We start from the raw sequence: 23,629 nt of genomic DNA on the forward strand, positions 1-23,629 counted from the left end.
GGTACCATAGAGCTACCCGTCACCTTCGGGGTACACCCTCAACAAGTAACCATCATGGTAAATTTCATGGTAGTCAAGTCCGTGGTGTCCTTCAACGGCCTCTTAGGGCGACCATCATGACTGTGACCCTTAGAGGAGTCATATCACCACTTCACCTGAAGATGAAGTTCCCCACCGAGAATGGGGTAGGCGAAGTCCGAGGAGATCGAGGAAGAAAGCAAGGGAGTGCTACGCCACCTTCATGAAAAAGAATAATGGCAACACCGTGGAATGGCACTCGCCTAGAGAGCATGATCAGTGACCGAGAGATGAACCGACAGAGAGAAGGGGAAGGCCGGTGGAAGACCTCATCCCATGGCCCCTCGGCCCAGGATGACCCCTCCAAGGTCGTTCGGTCGGCTCTGCTAAGCAAGGCAGAAAGAAGGGCTTGGACACCTCCTCCAGCGAACATGGATGTCTTCGCATGGTCGACCTCCGACATGCCAGAATACCACGTTCCATAGTGGAACACCGACTACATGTCGACCCAACCAGGAAGCCCATTCAACGAGCGGCGTAACTTCGCCCTTGACCGGCAAGCTGCAATCAAGGAGGAGGTTGAGAAGTTAAGCCGATCGGGTTCATCGAGAAAGGAGAAGTTCCCAACATGGCTCGCCAACGTGGTCATGGTACCAAAGCCAAGTGGGAAGTGGAGGATGTGTGTCGACTACACCGACCGAACAAGGCATGCCCAAAAGATGAGTACCCACTTGCCCGGATCGACCCTCGATCGACGCCACCGCGGCCATGAGATCTGAGTTTCATGGACGCCTACTCCGGATACAACCAGATCCTCATGTATGAGGATGACGAGTCTTACACCGCATTCCAGGACGGACAAAGAGAACTACTGCTACAACGTCATGCCGTTCGGGTTAAAGAATGCAGGGGCCACCTACCTGAAGAATGGTCAACAAGATGTTCGAGGAGCAGATCGGGCGCAACATGGAGGTATATGTGGATGACATGCTTGTGAAAAGCGTCCACACCAACCAACACCTGACCGACCTAGAGGAAGCCTTCGCGATGCGAGGAGGAACCGGATGAAGCTAAACCCGCAAAGTGCGCCTTGGTGTAGCGTCGGGAAAACTCCTGGGGTTCATGGTCTCGGTCCGTGGAATAGAAGCTAACCCATCCAAGATCAAGGCCATCCAAGAGATGGCACCTCCTCGAACGGTCAGGGAAGTGCAGAGGTTGAATGGGAGGGTCGCCGCCCTTTCCAGGTTCGTGTCACGATCAGGTGATAAGTGCTTACCATTCTTCAAAACATTGAAGAACCTCCGAAGCCCTAAGGACTTCACATGGACGGAAGAGTGCCAAAAGGCGTTCGGAGAATTGAAGGAGTACCTAGAGAGCCCACCCCTGCAGGCGAGGAACCTAACGAAGGGTTGCGGCTATACAGCCGCCACCCCTGTCGCGGTCGCAGCGATCTTGAAGGAAGAAGACAAAGTCCGGAGGCCCATCTACTACGTCAGCCATGTCCTGATCGATGCAGAGACCAGGTACACTAGGATCGAGAAGGTAGCCTATGCATTGGTAATGGCAGCCAGGAAGCTACGACCATACTTCCAAGAAGACAAAGTCCAGAGGCCCATCTACTACGTCAGCCATGTCCTGATCGATGCAGAGACCAGGTACACTAGGATCGAGAAGGTAGCCTATGCATTGGTAATGACAGCCAGGAAGCTACGACCATACTTCCAAGCCCATACCATCACAGTCCTCACAGACCTACCCTTGAAGAAGATATTGCACAAGCCGGACGTCTCCGGACGATTGATAGCATGGGCAGTGGAGTTAAGTGAGCATGACATCAAGTTCCAACCAAGGACAGCCATCAAAGGCCAGGCTCTTGCAGATTTCATTGCAAAGTGTACCCAGTCTGAGATCGAGTCACAAACAGGGGAGCCCGAAGAGAAGGATCACGGATCGTGGGACATGTTCGTGGACGGGTCGAGCAATGCGGCGGGAAGCGGCCCGGGCTCATATTAACCAGCCCCAGGGATTTCGTATCCAATATGCTCTGCGGTTCACCTTCCAAGCATCCAATAATGAAGCAGATACGAGGCATTACTATTGGACTCACGGGTGGCCAAAGCCATCCAAGTCACACACCTATCCACCGGAGCGACTCCGGCTCGTGGTGAACCAGGTGAATGGAGAGTATGAGGCAAAAGATGAGAGGATGGCATCATACCTAGCACGCGCTCAAGCATTGATCGAGGGTTTCGAGAAGTTTGAGATGGTTCGAGTTCCCGGGAGGAGAACGCGCGCCGATGCCCTATCCGGGCTAGCCAATGAGGAACTCCGAAATTTGGCTAGCGCGATCTATGTTGAGATCTGCATGAGCCAACGTATAAGGAAAAGTAGGTTAACGAGATCACGGGGGACCTAGTGGATGGACCCTCTACTCAACTACCTCGAACGATGTCTTACCAGGAAGACAAGGCCGAAGCAAGGAAGGTCGGGATGAGAGCTGCAAAGTACACCGTCCTAGACGGAGGTGCTGACAAGCGGGGGCAACAACACCACTACTCCGGTGCCTAGGACCCAAGGGGGCAGAGTACGCCCTAGCCGAAGTCCATGAGGGGATATGTGGAAGCCACATGGGGGGACGAGCCCTAGCCTACAAAATCCTCCGCCAGGGACTATATTGGCCACGAATGCAAGAGGAGGCCATCCAATATGCCAAGAAGTGCGAGCAATGTCAGTTGTTCGCCCCAGTACCCCATCTACCCGCCACCAAGCTGACATCAATCCTCAACCCCATACCTTTTGCCATGTGGGGACTAGACATCTTAGGCAACTTCACCGCAGCACCAGGAAATAGAAAGTACCTGGTCGTCGCGATCGACTACTTCACCAAGTGGGTTGAAGCTAAACCCTTGGCCAAGATAACAGAGACAGAGATGGAGAAGTTCGTCGACGACGCGTCATCTGAGTTCGGGTACCACGGATCCTCGTCTCGGACAATGGGAAACAATTCAACAACCCTAAATTCCAAGCATTACATCACGGCTACAACATCGACTATCGGCTGTGTCGGTAGCATACCCACAGGCCAATGGTCGGTGGAGGTCACCAACATGAACGCTATCTGGAAGGAGTCAAGAAAAGGCTAGAAGGAGCCAAAGGCAAGTGGGTAGAAGAGCTACCAAGCGCCCTGTGGGCATACCGAACTACAGTGCGGACGCCCACAGGAGAGAGCCCATTCCGCCTAGCATATGGCATGAAGCATTGGCGCCGGTAGAGGTCTGCGCTATGTCCCATAGGGTTCGCACTTCAATGAACGCACTTATGTCGACGGACTGCGGGCGAACCTAGACTTTATAGATGAGGTCCGCGAAAGAGCACTACTAAGGAACGTCGCCTACCAGCAACGTACTGCCAGGTACTATAACGCCAGGGTCAAGGAAAGGCTATTCCACCAGGGAGATTTAGTACTACGGAGGGCAAGCGCATCGCAGCCACAGAAGGCGGGGAAGCTGTCACCCAACTGGGAAGGACCCTACATAGTCTCCAAGCAGATACGCCCAGGGACTTACCGCTTGAAGACTCCAGGGGGCAAGAAGGTAGACCGTACCTGGAACTCACTATACTTGAAGAAGTACTATCAGCAGAAGTAACAACAGCGGAGTTTGGCACCACCAACAGTAGCAGTAGATGGCATTACAGTTTCAAAGATGAATTGAAAAAAATTCGGGAATACTCGGCTTCTTCTACTACTCAACTGAGGCTTCATGCCTAAGGCGATATGCCAACACTGAGGCTTCGTGCCTAAGGCGATATGCCAACACTGAGGCTTCGTGCCTAAGGCGATATGCCAACATTGAGGCTTCGTGCCTAAGGCGACATGCCAATATTGAGGCTTTATGCCTAAGGCGATATGCCAACATTGAGGCTTTATGCCTAAGGCGATATGCCAACACTGAGGCTTCATGCCTAAGGCGATATGCCAACATCGAGGCTTCGTGCCTAAGGCGACATGCCAATATTGAGGCTTTATGCCTAAGGCGATATGCCAACACTGAGGCTTCATGCCTAAGGCGATATGCCAACACTGAGGCTTCGTGCCTAAGGCAATATGCCAACACTGAGGCTTCGTGCCTAAGGCGACATGCCAATATTGAGGCTTTTTGCCTAAGGCGATATGCCAACACTGAGGCTTTATGCCTAAGGCGATATGCCAACACTGAGGCTTCATGCCTAAGGCGATATGCCAACATCGAGGCTTCGTGCCTAAGGCGACATGCCAATATTGAGGCTTTATGCCTAAGGCGATATGCCAATATTGAGGCTTCGTGCCTAAGGCGATATGCCAACACTGAGGCTTTGTGCCTAAGGCGACATGCCAATATTGAGGCTTTATGCCTAAGGCGATATGCCAACACTGAGGCTTCATGCCTAAGGCGACATGCCAATATTGAGGCTTTATGCCTAAGGCAACATGCCAACACTGAGGCTTCATGCCTAAGGCGACATGCCAACACCAAGGCTTCATGCCTAAGGCGACGTGCCACCACTGAGGCTGTATGCCTAAGGCGTCATGCCAACACTGAGGCTCTACGCCTAAGGCGTTAACCCACCAAGGTCCAAGGATCACCAAGGCATGACGCCACTACCAAAATCCTATGACTATCAAGGGTCAGAAAGCATCAACGCGCAAACGATCACCAGGAGACAATGCAATCAATATCAAAGCGACAAGGATCAAATCATATCAACATCTAAAGAAAGAGTCAAGTACATACAAAAGCAAGCATCACAATCCAAAAGTTATCATCAAAAAAGTCAACATCCAGAAAGAACATCTATAAAATCAGGGGGCATCTAGTGGAGGAGCAGCCTCTGATCCAGAAGGAGACATCATATCAGCCTCAGCCGGACAAGCAACACTCTCCTCTGGTAAGACCGCACCCTCCTCTGTCACTACAACATCATCCTCAGGAGAGACACGAGCCACTATAGCAGTCTCAGGTAGCAGCGTAGTGACCTTAGGGAACCTTGAGAAGTCATAATCACGGGTCTTCTCCAGGATGCGAACCGCCGAGTCCGAAGAAGTCAAGACGCTAGGAATGAAAGCCAACTTACTCCTAAGGTCACCAACAGAAATAGAAGCTCTGGAGGCCCTACGACCCCTACTAGGGGTGGAATCTCCAGAAACCTCCTCCTCCCCTTCACTACCAACAGGGGAAGGTAAAGAAGAAAAAGTATCCGCGGGGGAAGAAGACTCCTCAAGGGATCCAACTACGACCGCAGTCAGATCAGAGTCATTAGGTGATGACATGGATAAAATAATGAAGCAGACTAGCTACTTGCTCAGAGCAACGATCTCCCAGATAAGAAGCCAGCAAGAAAAATGAAATGAAGACCACCTGCAAAGTATAAACAGCAGATCCATCACAGACAAGAAGAAGGGGAGTGGACAAGCATGAGGGTCCATCACACCCACGCCGTGGCCACCATAGGCGCGACCTCACACCACTGGGGCACGATCAAGTAACAGAGATCACAAGAGGGAAGGCACTCAAGCCAAGCACCACTCAAGCTTTCCAAGCAAACCAAGGCACCAAGACAACACAACCTCAACACAAGGACCCAAAATCAAACAAAATGGATACTAGTGGAGGTGACCCAAAAACAAGCACATGGTGGGCACCAAAGAGAAGACAAAAGACAAAAAATGGGAATTAAAGGAGAGCAAAAGGGGAGACAAGAAGTAAGAAAGAGAAATGAGAAGTGAAAGAAGAAGGGAGAGGAAGGAACATATACCTACAAAAAACAAAAAGAAAAAGTGTAGGAGGTAAGGTTTGAACCCCCAACCTCTCCTACCTCATTACTAGAGTTACAGGCAAGCCCTGCAAGGAAAGTCTGTTTGCAGCGGACCCCTCACTATATAAAGGCATGTACTCTCTTGGACATCCTATCCCAAGAGAGTGGGGGGCAAATGATACATCCAATATTCATCGGGCCAATCAGTGGCCGCCACGTGTCACAGGGCGACCCGCTCCAGAACCAAGGGAAACGAACCAGGGTCCCAATACTCGGGCGCGGCCAGCACCAAGGCGTGGCCTCCACTCGGGCGCAGCCTCACCTAGGCGTGGCCACAACCAGGAGGCCTCTCACCCAGGCGCGCCACACCCAGCGCGGCTGCACCCAGCGCGGCCGCACCAGCGCGCCGCACCCGGCGCGGCTGCACCAGCGCGCTCGCACCCAGTGCGGCTTTGCACCCAGCGCGGCTGCACCCAGCGCGGCTGCACCAGCGCGGCTTGCACCCAGCGCGGCCACCACTTAGGCGCAGCCTCACCAAGGCGTGGCCACACCCAGGCGCGGCCACACCCAGGCGCGGCCACCACTCAGGCGCGGCCTCACCTAGGTGCGGCCACATCCAGGCACGGCCACATCCAGGAGCGGCCTCTCACCCAGGCGCGGCCTCACCCGCGCGCGACCACATCCAGGAGCGGCCTCTCACCCAGGCACGGCCACACCCAGGCGCGGCCTCACCCAGGCGCGGCCACCACTCAGGCGCATCCTCACCTAGGCGCGGCTACACATCCGGGCGTGGCCTCACCCAGGCACAGCATCGTGGGCACAAACGTGAGGTGGGGGCCACTCACCTATGACCCGATCGTATTGCTACAAGACTCATGTCACCACCAGGACTCTATACCACCGCTTAGAAGTCACGTCATCCAGATGGATTCAAGCACCAAGGACGTTATCACCATACGCGGGTATCTATCCACCAAGGATCCTGATGCCACCAGGACACTCCCTCCCACGGGGAGATGGCCAATCAGGATAGAGCCCCGTTACCCAGGGCCTCTATCCACTCAACGGCACAATCGCCATCAAACTAGGACTCTCCACACCGCCATATGCTACTATAAAAGGCAAGGTACACAACCCCATCGGGGACATCAAAACTCATACTGAATAATCACTATTCATCTATTTGCGCCAGGAGATCTAACTTTGGCATCGGAGAGCCCTAGGCCGGGACCACACCGGTTCTCTCTGTTGACCCCTTTGGTCCACTTGCAGGTGACGGCACTCGCAGGACCGCTCGACGATTTCTTGACGCAACACTCTCCATGTGATTTCTGGTTATTATCACTTCACCTCACTTCACAACCAATGAATTAAAAATGATACTGATCATACCACTCTTCATGTCAAGACAAAGCCTAGATGGACTTCTTGGACTTACCTCTCTTTTGTAAGTCTGGGTTGTTTTCAGGAGTGGATCGATGATGCACTAGCACCAGCTGTGAATGACTATATGTAGGCATGTAGCCAAAGTTCGTTTGCTCCTTCTCTTAATATGTTAAATCACTAAATTCACTAACTAATTACTACTCAGGCTCTGCACATCACTTTCTTGGTTCTAGTTCAATTCAATTCGGTTGAAAATGATATATTCCATTCATCACAACTCAACTCAAACTGTGATTACAACAAACTCAGTCACATGGATCCAAACAAAAACAAAGGAAAAACGAGTTCTAGTACCCAAAAAAAAAAAAAAAAAACCTCTACCACTAACCCATTTTGACTCAATAACTTAATCTTAATTAATCGTATTTAAGAATAAAATAACATGGACAGAAAGTATAACACTAGAAATATAATAAATGAACAAAGTCTTATCTGATTAGTATGGCAAGTAGTATGGTTCTGAATATCCTTGCAAAAGAAGTACACCAATACATGTCCTCTTGTGTAACCTGAACAGTAAATGGTAGAGTTAAGTTGCATCAAACAATACTCTCCTTATGATTTTTAGGTGTTTATTAGGAAAAGGCTCAATCATCTAACACACCCAACAAAAACGTATTTTGAATCTTTAATTTTAAAAACAATAAAAAATCTAACAATCCCCCATAGATTCAAAATACTAATAAAACAAACACTGAACTAGTGAATATATTAAACATACTTATGTAAAACGTTTCTCATCTTTAGCACATGCCAGATTAAATCACTAGGAACTCTATCATAAGCTTTCTCTAGATCAATAAAGGCCATGTGAAGTTCATTTTTGTTCTCTCTAAATCTTTCCATGACTCTCCTAAGTAGATAGGTAACTCCTGTCGGCATAAAATCAAATTGGTTCTCCCAAATAGTGGTATATTTCCTCAGGTGTATTTCAATAACCTTCTCCCATAATTGCATAATATGACTCATCTGGCATTTTCCTAGTGCTCATAATCTTATTAAACAACTTCTTAGTTTTAACCAAGATAAACCAAAGTTTCCTAAGCGCTTCCATACTTCTTGACTATTTTCATCCTTTTTAGTGCTTTTTTACTTCAAAATGGTTTCATTAACTAAGCTGTAGAAGTAACGATTCTATCTCTCCTCAATGTCCTCATCCCCAGCTTACTAGGACTCTACTACCACCATCACTCTATGGTGGGGACAAGAAGGCTATCCACAGTAGAAAGGCTTTTGCTTTTATGGAAACAGAAAAGACATTGATAATAGTTTAGATATTCATTTCACTAAAATTTTAAAATATTTTCATTTTGAAAAATTGGCAAATTTAAAACATTGATAAAATCATCGTTTTTATCATCAAATGAAAGAGAAAAAAAATACTTTCATGTGATTGGTTATTAAGAGCATTAGACAGCCTAAAAGCCTAAAATTTTCAATCTAGATATCAACATAGATCTCTTTTTCATCATTAAACTTTTATTGGAAAAAGAAAGGGAATATCAATCACCAAAATCCAATATAGCCTCATGGAAATTGGGGCTAAAGTCCCCCTAATATAGCCTCATGGGTAATTTAGGTCATGGTTTTAAATATCAACCGGTTTTGCATCTTGTCGATCCCAATAACGAGTCGGTGACACAGTACTGATAAGGGTAAATCGGTCAAAAAATCTATTTTTAAAGGAGGATCAGAGGCAAATTTATCTGATACGATCGATCCTTGCCGATACCAATCTGATACCGTATCGGTTTACGAGTTAAGTGATACCTGTTCCGATATCGTGCACTAAAACCATGATGTAGGTTCTATTATCTCCTCCAGTTTTTTGCCTGACCCAGTTCCTCGGTTCCTCTAATAGGGGGTGATGGATTACACTTGGGCAGAGTATTTGGGCAAGGGTAGGGTGGTCATTCCAATCCCTTTATTAGAGGATTTGGAGAACTTGTCCGGACAAGAACTGAAGGTTATAAAGGTCCTTCTTGTTGTTCAATCTGATTGGGACCATTGAAGATGAGATATTTTCTTAGGACCTGGTTTTCATGCACGTTCGTGTATAAGGAATCTTTTACACTGGTTTTGAGTAATCGTCGAATTCAAAGGTTTTAATCTGAACCATCCAAGGATAGAGTATGGTAGACACTCCTCCTATACAATTACATTTTCAAATACGTGTAAAAGACTGCCTTTTTATTTATCAATAATGATTAAAAAACGAAACTCACTTCCATTTTTTCCGTTCTCTGCAACTCCCTTTTCTCTTGCAAAAAAAAAAACCTTTTCTCTCTTCCGCGAAAGATTCTCTCCCACTAAACACCAGTTAATCTTTTCACCCTTTTTTTCCTCATCTCAACGTCGGCCTGGATTCTTGTACTATCTTCTCGTTTAGATGAAAGCTATTTGGATCCATTGCTTAGGGCTTTCTCACGATACAGGTAGGCTATCAAAAAGCAATTGGGAGTGGAGAATGATATCCTACCCTCATCCGATTTTTTTCTTTCTTGTTCTCTCATCCCGTATTTCTCTCCCTCTCTTGTTCGCTCATCCCGCAACTCTCTATCTCTCTCTTCGATCAGCAGGTATCTCTCTCTCTCTCTCATTATTGCCATCGATGGCAGAGGAGAGCAAGGGTTGGATGGGGTTCAAGATATAGACTTGTAATAGAGGTTGGGTGCTACTTGCAAGGGAGATGGGTTCCAGGAGCGGGAGCGCAAGGGTTTGTAGCGGAGGGTGTGAAGGGCTTTGGCAATACGGGTTTCGGGAGGGCTTTCGGAAGGGGCTTTCGGCAACAAGGGTTTAGAGAGGGATTTGCACACGGTGGAGGTTCAGCTGCTGGCGGTGGGGGAAAGTGCTTGGTGGTGCTAATGGGCGGGCAAGGGTTTGCAGCGGAGGGTGTGAAGGGATTTGCACACGGTGGAGGTTCAGCTGCTGGCGGTGGGGGAAGTGCTTGGTGGTGCTAATGGTGGCTAGCGGGGTGATACAGTGACGATGGTTGCTGGGCTTTGATGATGGAGGTTGCAAGGAAAGTGTGGGGTTGCAGCAATGGAGCTTGATGCGGTGCACAGACGTAGCAACGGTTGTTGGCAATGGGTTGGCGTGATGCACAACGGCTGGGTATGGGTTGGGTGGGTACAAGGGTTGGGTTGCAGGGTAATGAACAGCGACCTGTGCTTGCGGGTTGCAGAGAACAAAAAAAATGGAAAATGTTTCATTTTTTTAATCATTTTTGATAAATAGAAAAGACAGTCTTTTACACGTATTTGAAAATGTAACTGTATAAGAGGGGTGTCTATCATACTTTATCTTTAAACGGTTCAAATTAAAACCTTTGAATCTAACGGTTACTAAAAATCAGTGTAAAAGATACCTCTTATACATGACCCGTACATGAAAATTTTCCCCATTTTTATTATTTATTATTATTTTTTGGTAATTAAAGATGAGATTGGTAGACTGTGGGCCTGGGCTAGCAATGATTAAAAGCAAAAAGTTGCAGAAAAATGTAGCCCAAGTCAAGTAAATCACAACTAACTTTCCACTTCTCAATAAAATAAAAAATAAAAAGAAAAAGAAAAATGAGCGACCAACTACTCTTCCAGTTTCCGGCTGGGAAAGTTACATGTGAGGTGATTAGAGAAGCATCACGTGAGTTGAAGGGCAGAGCCGCACAGGGGACCAAGGGGTTGGATTTGGTTTGAGATTTTCAGATAGCAACTCAACGGTCGTGTGGGCATCGAACTTTGTTGCCCACGCATACATTGATTGTGTGGATTAAACCATTTTGGAAATTTTTTTTATTCATTTATGGAAATTGTTTTCAACAACCATGTATCGTAAGATCAGGATCGTCGCTAGGGAGCCCAGCGCCTAGGATGCTGTCAGGGGGCATCCAATGACTGAGTTGTGCCGTACACATCTCGGTATATGTCTAGGAATGTGTGCGACATCGTCCAACGGCTGACAGCACCCTGAAAGTGTTGGGCTCTTTGGAGACGAGCTAAATTCGGTATCGTATCATTGTTGAGAATTAGATTCCATTCCTTCCACTTATTTACGTCACTCATTCCAAAACTCAAAAGACAATGTGTGCACGTATGATTAGAAACCAAATATGCCAAAGACTTGGAGGAAGATATATATATATATATATATCTTCCCCTGTTTTTTGTAGAAAATAATCCTCTTCAATTCCTAAAAGTGTGCAGTGCTACAGTACTAGGTGGAGATATGCAGTGCCACAGTACTAGGTGGAGATGTCGACACCTGGCAACTCGGATAGCCAACGGTCTGAGCTCATTGTTGTCTTTTTTTATTTTTCTTTCTTCTCTAACTAGACCACATCCTATTAAAGAAGAGGGGGTGAAAGGGGAGTTAATCAATGGGTAGGGGTTTTCCATGAGACGAGAGAGGGAAATCACACCAATGAAATGAATTCGTTCAATAAGGGATTGGCATTTTGCATGAGGAAAGAGAGTGTATCACTATAGGCCTCATGAATCATTATGTTAAACGGTGATTAGAAAGAATACCCACTTCAGCATCATGAGGATCTTTTTCTCTTAACATATTTACGAGATCCATATATGTTTTTTCTTAGACCTTGGCTGTGTCTTCGTATATCATTGGATTATCTCTACCTAATAACTTAAGCTTTTGATTGAAAATTTAGACCTCCGAAGTGATATTTCATGGGATAACCCATTTTATTTAATAGATGAACATTCATGGGTTTGGCATCGATTTCGTCGTCTAATTCTTTCAAGATATTTCATTTTGTTCTCCTCTTCACTTCCCTCCACTCCACAACCCCACATGTAAACATGTGAAGCACAATTTTGGCCCGACTTTCACCCTGGCCATCCCATATGATAGAAAATTTTGCTTCGCTCCAATTAATTTTTATGTTTACAACATATGGGAACCAAGAGGTCCCACATGAGATTCTTTACTTCAAACAATGTAACTCATTTATGTTCCATATTGGCATTTAGGGCAAAGGAATTTGCCCTTTAAAAAAAAAAAAAAAACCCATTGTGATATGTATGTATGAGTGTGTGTGAGAGAGACAAAGAGAGAGAGAGAGAGAATCCATGACATCCAAAATGACGATCCTATCAACTGGCATGTCACCAACCAATCGAACAAGCGACTGTTCACACTTACTTAAAAGATAACTCCTCTAAATATTCTTTTGGTATAGTTTTAAATGTCGACAAAAAATTCTTTTTGTTTTTTAAATTTTGACAAAAAATAATTTTCTTATACAAAATAATGTACCATTTTCCATTTCATCATTGGAATTAATAACAACATTCTACCCATGGAGTTAGTTACTATTGGATGCCATATCTGTCAATGAAAAACTCGTATCCTTAAATTGGACATTTGATTTAACACGAGCACTCACATCACTGGTCATTGGCAATGATGGTCCATTGAAATTTAGTTTCACTCCATAATATATAATATATATATTTTTAAAGAGTAAATCTCCATGTAACCAAGAGTGGTGACAATTAATGGTGGATATGTGTCCAATGTGATGATACACAAGAATCAAAACTCATTTTCATGTAAGACTTGACTTATTAACGAGGGTAACATTTTTATTACCCAAAATATCCATTATTGAACAGGTATTTTCGAGTTGACTATTTTGCCCTGGCCTGTCTTAGTGCCTATTGCTTAGCTTGATTAACCAACTATGGTTACACTAACAAGAGCCTTTTATTATTTTTTTATTGGAAAGAGGTTTACTTGTAGTTGTAGGCTGCATGTCCTTTTTCAACACGGGGACCAATTGGATTATATGCACGAGCATCTAAGGGGAGGGTTGGGATGATCATTTCACTATCCCATGTGAGAGGGTGCAGCAAGGCACTGTTTTACTCTATTTTATCTTAATTAGGGAAGTAGTTTTCTGTTCGGGAGTGTGGCTTACACTAGCACTCCCATGTGTCTATCTCCCTTCTCCTCGAATCAAGGGGGCAAAGATGTCTTTTCATATAAGGAAGAAAAGAGATAAACTCATGGGAATGTTGGCGTAGGCCACATTCCTGGACATAATTCTTTTTTCCTCTTATCTTATTAAAGTTCTAGCAACATTTTAGGGTCAACCATTTCAAAAGCTAACTTAATGAATTGGAGGCAACCCCTTATATGGCAACTCCTTTTTGTTCACTGCAGGTCCCATAAGAGGACCGTGACAAACAAGAGAGGGCTGAAGCTAAAAGAAGTCTGGTGCTCGAATATTTTGTTGCCTAGACTTCTTCCAACTCCATCCTGTTCTCCTTATCCTTTTGAATTGCTAACTCATTTTTTGCAAATTTCTGACCTAACCAAGGATTTGGTTTTTAGACATTTTGATGACAATATTTTGCTATCTCATCTTACATTTTTAGCCCACAAGGCCTGTGGTACAAATCACCCTTATGTGTATGATCATTGTACATATTTGCCTTATAATTAATATATTTCTTTTCTTTTCTCATAAAAAAAAAAAATTTGTAAGGTCAAGAATGGTTTAGGTCCTAAAATCTTAAAAAATTAAAAATTTTTTTATTATCAAAAAATGATAATTTAATTTTCGAATTGGATTGCACAAACTGATTATACCGATATGTATGAAACCAATTTCAATTGACTCCAGCAACCTTCTTTTGAATCAGCTCGTTTGATTTTTATTTTTCGTTATCGTTTCCTTCTTTTAATTAGTATCTTAAAGAAATTCTACCAAAAAAAAAAAAGAGTATCTTAAAGAAATTCACCTAAATTTACTTTTTGTATGAACATCCTCAAATTTATTGAATAAAAAACTCCAAAAAATTATAGATTTTGTGAAAATCTTAGTTTCTTTTTCCTAATACAGTTTTTTATGGTTCCACGCAATAATGATCGAATATTTGATTTGGATTCGGAAAGGTTGATACAATTTCGATTGAAGACAAACTATGGACCATTAATTTAATCAATATAAAAGCCATGATAAAGACATCCTCATATTGAATCTTGAGAGGGCATTAAATTGTAGTTACCATATATATCCATGGTTTTAGTGCACGGTATCGGAATGGGTATCGATAACATGCAAAACCGATATGATATCGATCCAATATCAGCCTGGATCTGCTGTATCAGATAAAACTACCTTTAAATTTCCTTAAAAAATGATTTTTTTGGACCATTTTACCCCTTGTCCGTACCTTGCTATCGATAAGTATCGACACGGTATCAATATTGCTGACTAGTCAAATCGGTATGTATTGCCCGATATAGACAATATGATACCGATACTTAGAACCATGCATATATCAGATTAAGCGGCTGGCTCCAACCATCTACTTTTTTTATTTACCACCAAAAAAAAAAAAAAAAAAATCCAATTTTCAAATGAAAAGGTGTTCCAAATAGTTTGTAGCTAAGCTAAAAGTGCATTTTTTTAATTAAGGCCCTAACCTAATTGAAAGTTAATAAGCATAGTAGATGATCACATGAATCATGATCTGGTCTATTAAAATCTTTTAGGTTGGACGCAGTGTGTAAGTAGAGCAATATAAATAGGAGAGGGGAGAGTCTTTCTTGTGTGTCCATTACTGAGAGAACCCAAAGCCACACATCCCTTGGAAGGGGAGGGTTCTCTGCCTTTATGAGAATAAATGGGTAGGAGCCCATGTTGTGCCAAAGAGGGACTCAACAGAGGAGCATGGTCAGCTTACGAAGATCGGATACTTACTTCCTACATTAACACTCATGGAGAAGGGAAATGGAGAGACCTCCCTCAAAAAGCAGGTTTAATTATACTATTTTCTGTTCTGTTCTGTTCTGTTCTGTTGTGTTGCACTTCTTTAATCTTTCATCACTACATATATAGGTTTGAAGCGATGTGGGAAGAGTTGCAGGCTGCGATGGTTGAACTACCTGAGGCCAGACATCAAGAGAGGCAACATTTCCAAAGAAGAAGAAGAGCTCATCATCAGACTTCATAAGTTGCTCGGTAACAGGTGACTCCTCTAGCTTTTCTGAGAAAAGTAAAAAAAGGTGTTATAAAAAATAAAAAACCCAAAACAGAGAAAAGCAAAAAGGGCTACAAGTTGAGGAAATGTGGCCAAAAAAGGTACAGACCAGACAAAGTTTCCTATTTGCAAATTTGTGGTATGGTGTGGGAGAGATCTTGACTCTTGATTTTTGACTTCAAATTTCTTTCTTTTATCATTTTATGTGCAGATGGTCTCTAATAGCGGGAAGACTACCGGGGCGAACAGACAATGAAGTCAAGAACTACTGGAACACAAATCTGAGCAAGAAACTTCAAGGCAAGACTTCTTCACAAAACCAGCTTAACAAAACTAAAGATTCTAAGAACCCATCATCATCAGAAGGTAATCCTAATCCCTCAGTGGAAGTTCCCCAAGAGAAAGCACAAATAAACAGTATTCCCCACGTCATTAGAACCAGAGCTGTAAGGTGTACTAAGGTTGTTCTACCAGAGCAACAAGGGAATCATCAGATGAAGAACACCCATAATTATGTTGAGTTTGCTTCACCTTCGAACCGAGGAGTCATGGATGATGACACTTCAACAAATTATATGATGGATTTTGACATTGGCGACCTTTTCATCTCTGATCTTCTCAACTCAGATTTCTTGCAAGTTCGATTTGATGGGATTCAGTCTGCAGCAGTTCATGAATGTGAGAATAATTCGCCTCCCGGCAGCACTGATCAATGTCCCTACTCGGCTCATGAAATGCTTCAAAATTCACCCAAAAAAGCAATGTTCGAACCAAATGAAGCAGCATTGGAGCTCAAGAAGCTCTGTTCTTTTCTTGATTCTGAAGAAGAATAGATTGGATTGGAACTCAATATATAAATGATCGATGACTACAGAGTACAGATGAACTCAATTCATGGAGTCTCTATTAAACAGTTACTATAAACCATAAAACGAGGCTCGGATATATCAATGTATATCTATCTATCAACATTTAAGGTGGTGTTAATTTGATGTGCTCCGTGCAATTTCTCCTCTCTATTCCCAACCTTCTATACATAATAAGTAATTGATGTTGTTGCATTGAACTTCTTACCACCACAACAAAGACTAACAAAAGCACCAAAATTCCATCCGTATGCTGGCCATTCTGTCGAAAAATGGCACGAAAATTCAAGAAATATATAGAATCGATGTTTCACACCAATTGAGGTCCAAACAATTACCACGAAATTTTATGTGTGAGCTTAAAAATGATCAAAAGAGATTGTTTGGAGAGTTTCGACCCAAATGTGGAGGGTTAAGATACCGAGAAAAAAAAATGTCAGGGGCAAAATGATCATTTTCACAAATGGTGCCGAATTTAGATGAAACTTCATGCACGGATCAAAGATGTTCAAATAAGGTTGTCTTAGGGGTGTCCGCTCTATTGGGACAGTGTGGGTGTAGAAATAGGTCAGGGGTAAAATAGTAAATTTCACCATTTGGTCACCTTGTTATTTAATTGGGCTTTGATCATCATCGCGAAAACACTCTGCCAAGGTGTCAAAATACATTTTCCACACTAGGGAAACATAATTAATAGAAAAACATTAATTATCGAAAAAAAAATACCATAAAAAAAAAAAAACACGTTACCACCCACATATGTGTACACAAGATCAGAGGAAAAGACTCCGACAAAAGAAATCACTCAAAGGAATTCGAGAGAGCTCACTTATAGATCACTCCCAAAGGAAAGGGAAGGGAGTTCAAATTTAGAATTGAGCAGACAGACAAATGTAGTCTATATTCAAACATTATGATATATTCCAATTATTTAGAGTGTAGGCAGCCTCAATTTTATGCGCCCTTTATTTAAAAAATGTAAATAGATGGTTTGAGAGACTAGTACAATAGTAGACCAACCAAAATAGTTGAAGTACTCATTGATGGCTTGTAATACAATCGAACTTAGACTGCAACTTGATAATGCAACACGATCCACAAGAAGTAATTAATGGTGGGGCTGAGTCATGCGACTAGTCACTATCGTTAAGATTGTCTTCACCCTCAAAGGTTCAAATGGTTCTTTTAAACCAATTCTCAAGATGAAACAAACCCTAGAAGGACCCTCCAGTTTTCTTGCACTCAAAAACTAGACATCATTAGCATTTATAGGGTTTTCCCCAACAACAATGGTAGAGCTCCTTTGAAAGAAAGCAAAGAGAGTAAAAGATAACTTAAACAAGGAGAAAGAGGGCTTGAGAGCATAAAAGAGAAAGAGAGATGTTCAAGAGTTGTCTCCAACAATCAAATTTATCCTCTATATATGGGGTGAAGGTGTCCCTTGAACATACTTGATTAAAACAAACCTAGGGAGATGACTCCCGCCGTTAAAGTTTACAACTTGGCCGTAGTCAGTCAACTGAGAACCATAACATATAGAAACTGAAACCTATACATGATACAAAAAACACAATGAAACATAAAGAAGAAACAATTACACAATGCAAGGATATACATGGTTCGGCAAGGTGGCTATATCCACGGAGTGATGAGAGCAGTTTCACTAGCAATGGATAAAGAGATACAACCACTATTCTTCACCCCTTTTTTTGTTTACAAAGAATTCCCAGTGATCCTTATAATCTCCATTGCAACAATTTAAAGGGAACACCCTCCGTGCTTTTAATGGCTCTTCGATGCAGTCTACAACCCAAACTACATAATAAAAAGGCCAAAGAGTTCATGCATGGCCATGCATGCTTACACGGTCGTGTCTCCTTTCACAAGAAGTCCGAAAAGACATATCCCTTATTTAAGCCTCAAAACTTCCACTTCTCACATGTACGGCTTGCACATAAAAAAAAAAAAATCAACCCTCAACACAACGGTAAGAAAATAGACATATCGCATAAAGAAGCATCGATTGGTACATACCAGTAACCGAGAAACTGAAAAAAACGAATGTAAAAGAAAAACATCAATGCATCAAGTAGGAATTTGAAAACAAGATAAAATAATAGGCGTTTTAAATCATATATTATTGGGAGAGAGTTTCCTACATTGTCCGAGTGCAGTTTTAGGTGAATGAGGGGAACCCTTTTTAGAATCTGACAACAAGGAGAGGGGCATTTATGTCATATCACCCCCTCACATGAATAATGATATATGTGAGAGGTGTGTAATTTCATTTTTATGCTTTTTAAATTAATTTAAACTTCTCTAACATATATAACAGTTGGATTTGTCTTGTGCTTAGAGATTTTTAGTAAATACGTGGGTTGATGTTGAGTGTTTTGGCATCTCTGTTTGTAGAGGTTGAGAGCGGGCCTTTAGTCTTTTCCCTTTCTTTCATTTGGCCACGTTTGAGACTTTTGGCCACAGCTAACTTGCCATGTGGCAGACAAAATTGAGTTTTGTGATGAAAAGCAACACCTCTGGTTCTGCTTTCCACTTTTCCTTGTGGTTATTGATTTTTGATTTTCTTCCACCAATTAAAGCTCCCCGTTACTGTCCCCCAATCTCACACACATGATACACGACAGTTCGAATAAAAGGAAATTAACCCTTTAATTCATACAATATTTTGGTCCACCACAACCCAGGATTTTGGAGTTTTTGATCAATGAAATTGCTTTTAACCCGAAAAAGAAAACATATTTTGGCTCCCGCAGAGTGGGTCTTCAATTTTCTTGAGGTTTAAAAAAACATAGGTTGTCAATTTCGAAACATCTTTTAAAAAACAAGGAACAAGGAGAGGAAGCGAAAGAAATCAAAACCAAAACCAGCTGTTAAAGTGGAAAAAACTAAAAAGTTCTGTTCTGAATTCTAATTTTGGAAATTGAAATTTAATTTGTTTTGATTTGTATCGAACCGAACTGCTGAGCCAAATAAAATTGAACAAGAACTGAACCAAAACAAAGTCAAATCGTAAAACCAAAATGAACCAATCGAACGCACTTATCATAGAAGACCCAATGATGTGGGCTGGCCGGGCCCGGCTTTGCTCAATTAGTCGAAGTTTCTTTTCTTTTATGGCTCCGTCACTCTCGAGACTAGTGCAAATCTATAAAAGGGATTACCGTATCACCATATCCTTAACAATTGGAAAGAGATCTGATAATGATGTATTACTATTTTTGGTTGTATCTACCAACTTAAGACTGCATCTCAATCTATAAATAGTGAACCTTTTAAATATCGGATCTTTATCCTCTCAGGTTCCCGGCCCAGTACATTTCGCATGGTTTCTATCATAGGGGATAGAAATGACCACATCATCCCCTGTGCAAACATATTGCCTGGGTGGGATCCACCCCCCTATTATTTGAGGCACTAGGGAACGTACCGGGCAGGGCACCTGAGAGGATAATTTTCCTCGTAGTACCATAGACATAATGGTAGGTATTACAACATGGAATCAGAGTGGGAAGTAATTCTTCTTTTGAAGATCAAGATCAAGGTCCCCTTGATAACATTCCCAGAAACAGTTTCTGGTGTTCTTTTATGCTGAGAAACACACCAGAGCATAAAAACTGCTTGATAATTCTTTATAAATTGTTTTCTGGAGCATAAATCAGAATTTCTACTCTCCAGAAGACATTTTACAGAACATGTAAGGCACCGCTTGATAACCTTACCTGGTGTTTCTGTTCTGGAAGTGTGCTGCGCAACAAGAAAACATTTTTTTTATTGTGTAGCACATTTTTTTTCATTTTCTTTGCTGAGAAACTGTTTTTTACCTGCTTGGTAAACCTGTTTTGGAAACATTTCCAGAACACAAATGAGCACCATCAGTGAAATACCTTGGGGTTTGTGGGATTAGTGAAATATCATCTCCTTCGGATTTAGGGTTTCTGCAAAATGTAAAATACAACATTAGATTAGAGGAAAGGGTAGAACTGAAGGTAGATCAGAGGAAGAAAACGAAGAAAACGATGAGCAGAGGAAGAAGAAGAAGACGAGCAAAGGAAGAAGAAGAAGACGATAAGCATAGGAAGAAGAAGAAGACGATAAGCATAGGAAGAAGAAGAAAACGAGCAGAGGAAGAAGAAGAAGACGAAGATTCACAAACCTATGGGTTGCAGAGTACTTCTGTCGCAGGAAGAAGACCAACCTCTTCAGATCCACCGTAGGAGAGCCTCTGAGCGAAATACCAAGAGAAATCGATAGATCTGTAGGAGAACCCACAGCGAACGAGAGATTGACAGATCCAGAGAGCGAGAGATCGAGAGAGCGAAAGATCGAGAGAGCCGAGAGAGCGAGAGAGCAGAGCGAGAAAAGAGTTCTTTCTTCGTTATGTTTTAGGTTTTGGGGGGGGATTGGGGTTAAAATTATCGCGCACAGTTTGTGTTTAATTTGTGCTGAGCAAGCAGAACATGTCTTACCTGTTCTATAAAATGTCTTCTGGGGAGTAGAAATTCTGATTTATGCTCCAGAAAACAATTTATAAAGAACAGTGGTTATCAAGCAATTTTTGTGCTTTGGTGCGTTTCTCAGCATAAAAGAACACCAGAAACTGTTTCTGGGAATGTTATCAAGCGGGGCCTAAGACATGTTCTGCTTGCTCAGCACAAATTAAACACAAACTGTGCCTGATAATTTTAACCCCAATCCCACCCCAAAACCTAAAACATAATGAAGAAAGAACTCTTCTCTCGCTCTGCTCTCTCACTGTTATACCTGCACCCCGGATCATAATTAATTATTATTTCTTCCCTGTGATGTGTAGTTATCACTGCCACGTATGCTGGTGAGCTGTTCTCACTGGTGGTCAAACCCAACTACAAAATTATTGACCACAGTACGGGTTTGCCTGTGGAGGAAACTATTTGGGGTCATAGAGGACAAACCATGACAAGAAAATAGTAAGTTCTAGCCCTTAATTTTACTTATTTACCCTTTCCCTCGATGCCCTTGAAGTACGGGTCAAGATTTGGAACGCCCGGGCTATTTTAGTTGAGTTGGGAATAATTCACTTATGGGCCCCATTTGCCTTGGGGAAACATGTGAAGAGCAATTACACCCATATCATGTGAGCTCATCTTTAATTAGGTTCTTTCCTAATTATAACTAGTGGGCAAGCCCATTAGCTTAAGAGGCTCATTGGGCTTAAGTGGCAATTTAACCTAAGGGTCCATCTAATTCTATTTGACCCAAGGTTGGGTATTCCTTTCTGTTACCCAAATAGAACTAATGAGTCAACCCATTAAGCCCTCTTGACCCATTTAACTTAAAGTACCTATTTGGCCTAATGACCCATTTATCTTGGATCCACCCATTTAACCCTTGACCCAAGTCACTTTCTATAAATAAGACAAAAGGGGGGGGGGGGAGAAGCATTCTTTCTCTTTACTTCTCCCATCTAACCTAAATCGTGGAGGAGAGAAAGGAGAAAGAAGAAAGAAGAAAGAAGGAAGGAGAAAAGGAGGAAGAAGGGTGGAAAAGCTTGGCTGAAGGCTTGGAACCTCACCTTGTGGAGCCCTCTACGTGGAGCTTTTATATATTGGAGGTAGGTAAGCCATTAAATCCCACATCTCTTCTTCTATTTTGGATTTTGGGGTTTGGGAAATGGGAGAGATTCGACCTAGGGTTCTCTTGGAACCCAAGGAATCGATGGAACCTCTAAACCTAGACTATGGTGGAGTTATTTCACTCCATTACAAGCTCTAAGCCTAAGCAATCTCTTTCCATTTGAGAAATTTAAGGTTTCTAGCCTATTATGTCCTAAATTAGGTTCTCTTTGCTTTCCCTCTTAAATCCTTGGGATTACATAGACCTAATGAGGTCTTAGAACCCTAATGGACCCAGGAGGAAGCTTCCTTGAAGCCTCCTTACCTTTAAACCCCTTGGGAAAGGAACCCCTGATGAGAAACCTTTCAAATTTCAATTCTGCAGGTATGTGGTTTTACATGCGGTTTCAAGACCTACGAGAAACCACCTTTGCAACCAACCCCTGAATAAGCCCCTGTTAAAGTCGGTTTTAGGTGCGGTTTCATGTTCTGAGACAAACCACCTGTAAAACCACCCTTGGCAGAGACCTTCCTAAGCCACTGGTTAGCTAGGATTTACATGTGGTTGCAGGAATTGGGCATGACACCACCCATAAAACCACCCTGCCTCTGAAACCTTATACTTAAATGATTTGTGGGATACCTTTTTGGGGATCCATCCCTTTATTTAATTAACCATATTTTCACTCTTTATTTAAGTTTAAAGTTTTTGTCTTGCGACGTGTTACTTAATTGCGGCGACAACTCATAACATCGGAATATAACTTATATGTGAGTGGGTTTGGTTGTTTAGGCTTGATATTATTATTGCATTGTATATTATGTCATCATTATAAATTATTAAGCATGCTTGCGCATATTGCATACTTTTATATATGATTGTTATGATGTTAATTGGAGATGCTTTACTTTGATGGGTCTCGGGGCCGGTGGGTGCCGGTGCCGGAACCCCGGATACTATATACATTTATGAAGTAATTATGTTGAATGTCATGTTGAACTGTATGCGCTGTGCCATGCCGATAATCGGACACTAAACCAGATGAAAAGTTGATGCGCCCGGATTACCTCTCGGGACGATAGGACTTGCATGTAGTATATCTACGGCTAGGATTTTACACCCTTATGCTACGACCCTTATCAACAGGGGTTTAGGTGTTGGGTAATCAGTACACCAGATTCTGTGGAGGTGAGAGAGGCCAGTCATGGTAGTATTGGTTATCAGGGGTCTGCCATTAAGTGGTCTTGAAGGCTTCGATCGGCGTAGGTCCCAGGTGACAATTGAGGTTTCATTGTGGCGATAAGTTAAGTGACCCACAATGTCTCCCGAGTTGTCATAGTAGCATACACCTCTGACTTAGTTGTGATGTTAGGTGAAAATTTTATTTAACATATGCATGCATCATTGGACTATGTGAATTGTGTGTTTGTGCATCCACATCCCCTCACTAGCTCAGTGGAGCTAACCCCCTCGTGTACACAATTTTTAGATTATGATGCAGGTACGGAGGAGCCGGAAGCTGTGTTAGAGGAACATGGCAACGGGTGTCCTTGTGACGATTGTGCCTACGGGCCGTGAGAATTCAAGGGACTTGTTCCCCTTTTCTTTATTTTAGGGCATAGGCCCATGTATAAACATTTACTGTTATACCTTTGTTGATAGTTATTAGATGGTAATGAAAAATGGTTTAATTACAGTATTTATCATCTAGGCTTTGATCATCTTGTAACTATTTGATTTTATACGCTTCCGCAAAACTATTGATCTTTTGGAATGTAATATTCTCCTTTCCACACTCTGATATTATATTATTTTAATATTGATTATGACTGTGCGTTGGGACACTGTGTCAGTGATCCTGACAGCTTAGTAGGATGACACGCG

The 23,629-nt window shown here is 42.8% G+C and overlaps 1 protein-coding gene across 1 annotated transcript; it reads left to right on the plus strand.

The window, feature by feature from the left end:
* The first annotated feature begins 14,900 nt into the window (after positions 1 to 14,900).
* LOC122669919 (transcription factor MYB123-like) lies at positions 14,901 to 16,128 on the plus strand. The gene is made up of 3 exons (XM_043866835.1): positions 14,901 to 15,045; positions 15,128 to 15,257; positions 15,481 to 16,128. Exons 1-3 carry the CDS (start codon positions 14,913 to 14,915, stop codon positions 16,100 to 16,102), a joined length of 885 nt encoding a protein of 294 aa, XP_043722770.1. The 5' UTR covers positions 14,901 to 14,912; the 3' UTR covers positions 16,103 to 16,128.
* The last annotated feature ends 7,501 nt before the right edge of the window (positions 16,129 to 23,629 follow it).

This window comes from Telopea speciosissima, chromosome 7, assembly GCF_018873765.1.
Source record: "Telopea speciosissima isolate NSW1024214 ecotype Mountain lineage chromosome 7, Tspe_v1, whole genome shotgun sequence".
Lineage (NCBI taxonomy): Eukaryota > Viridiplantae > Streptophyta > Magnoliopsida > Proteales > Proteaceae > Telopea > Telopea speciosissima.

Excerpts from the sequence above, each read along its gene's own strand:
- LOC122669919 (XM_043866835.1), top strand. The coding sequence starts at position 14,913 with ATGGGTAGGAGCCCATGTTGTGCCAAAGAGGGACTCAACAGAGGAGCA. Across the intron at positions 15,046-15,127 it reads AGACCTCCCTCAAAAAGCAG|GTTTGAAGCGATGTGGGAAG; the intron begins GTTTAATTATAC and ends CTACATATATAG. Across the intron at positions 15,258-15,480 it reads CATAAGTTGCTCGGTAACAG|ATGGTCTCTAATAGCGGGAA; the intron begins GTGACTCCTCTA and ends TTTTATGTGCAG.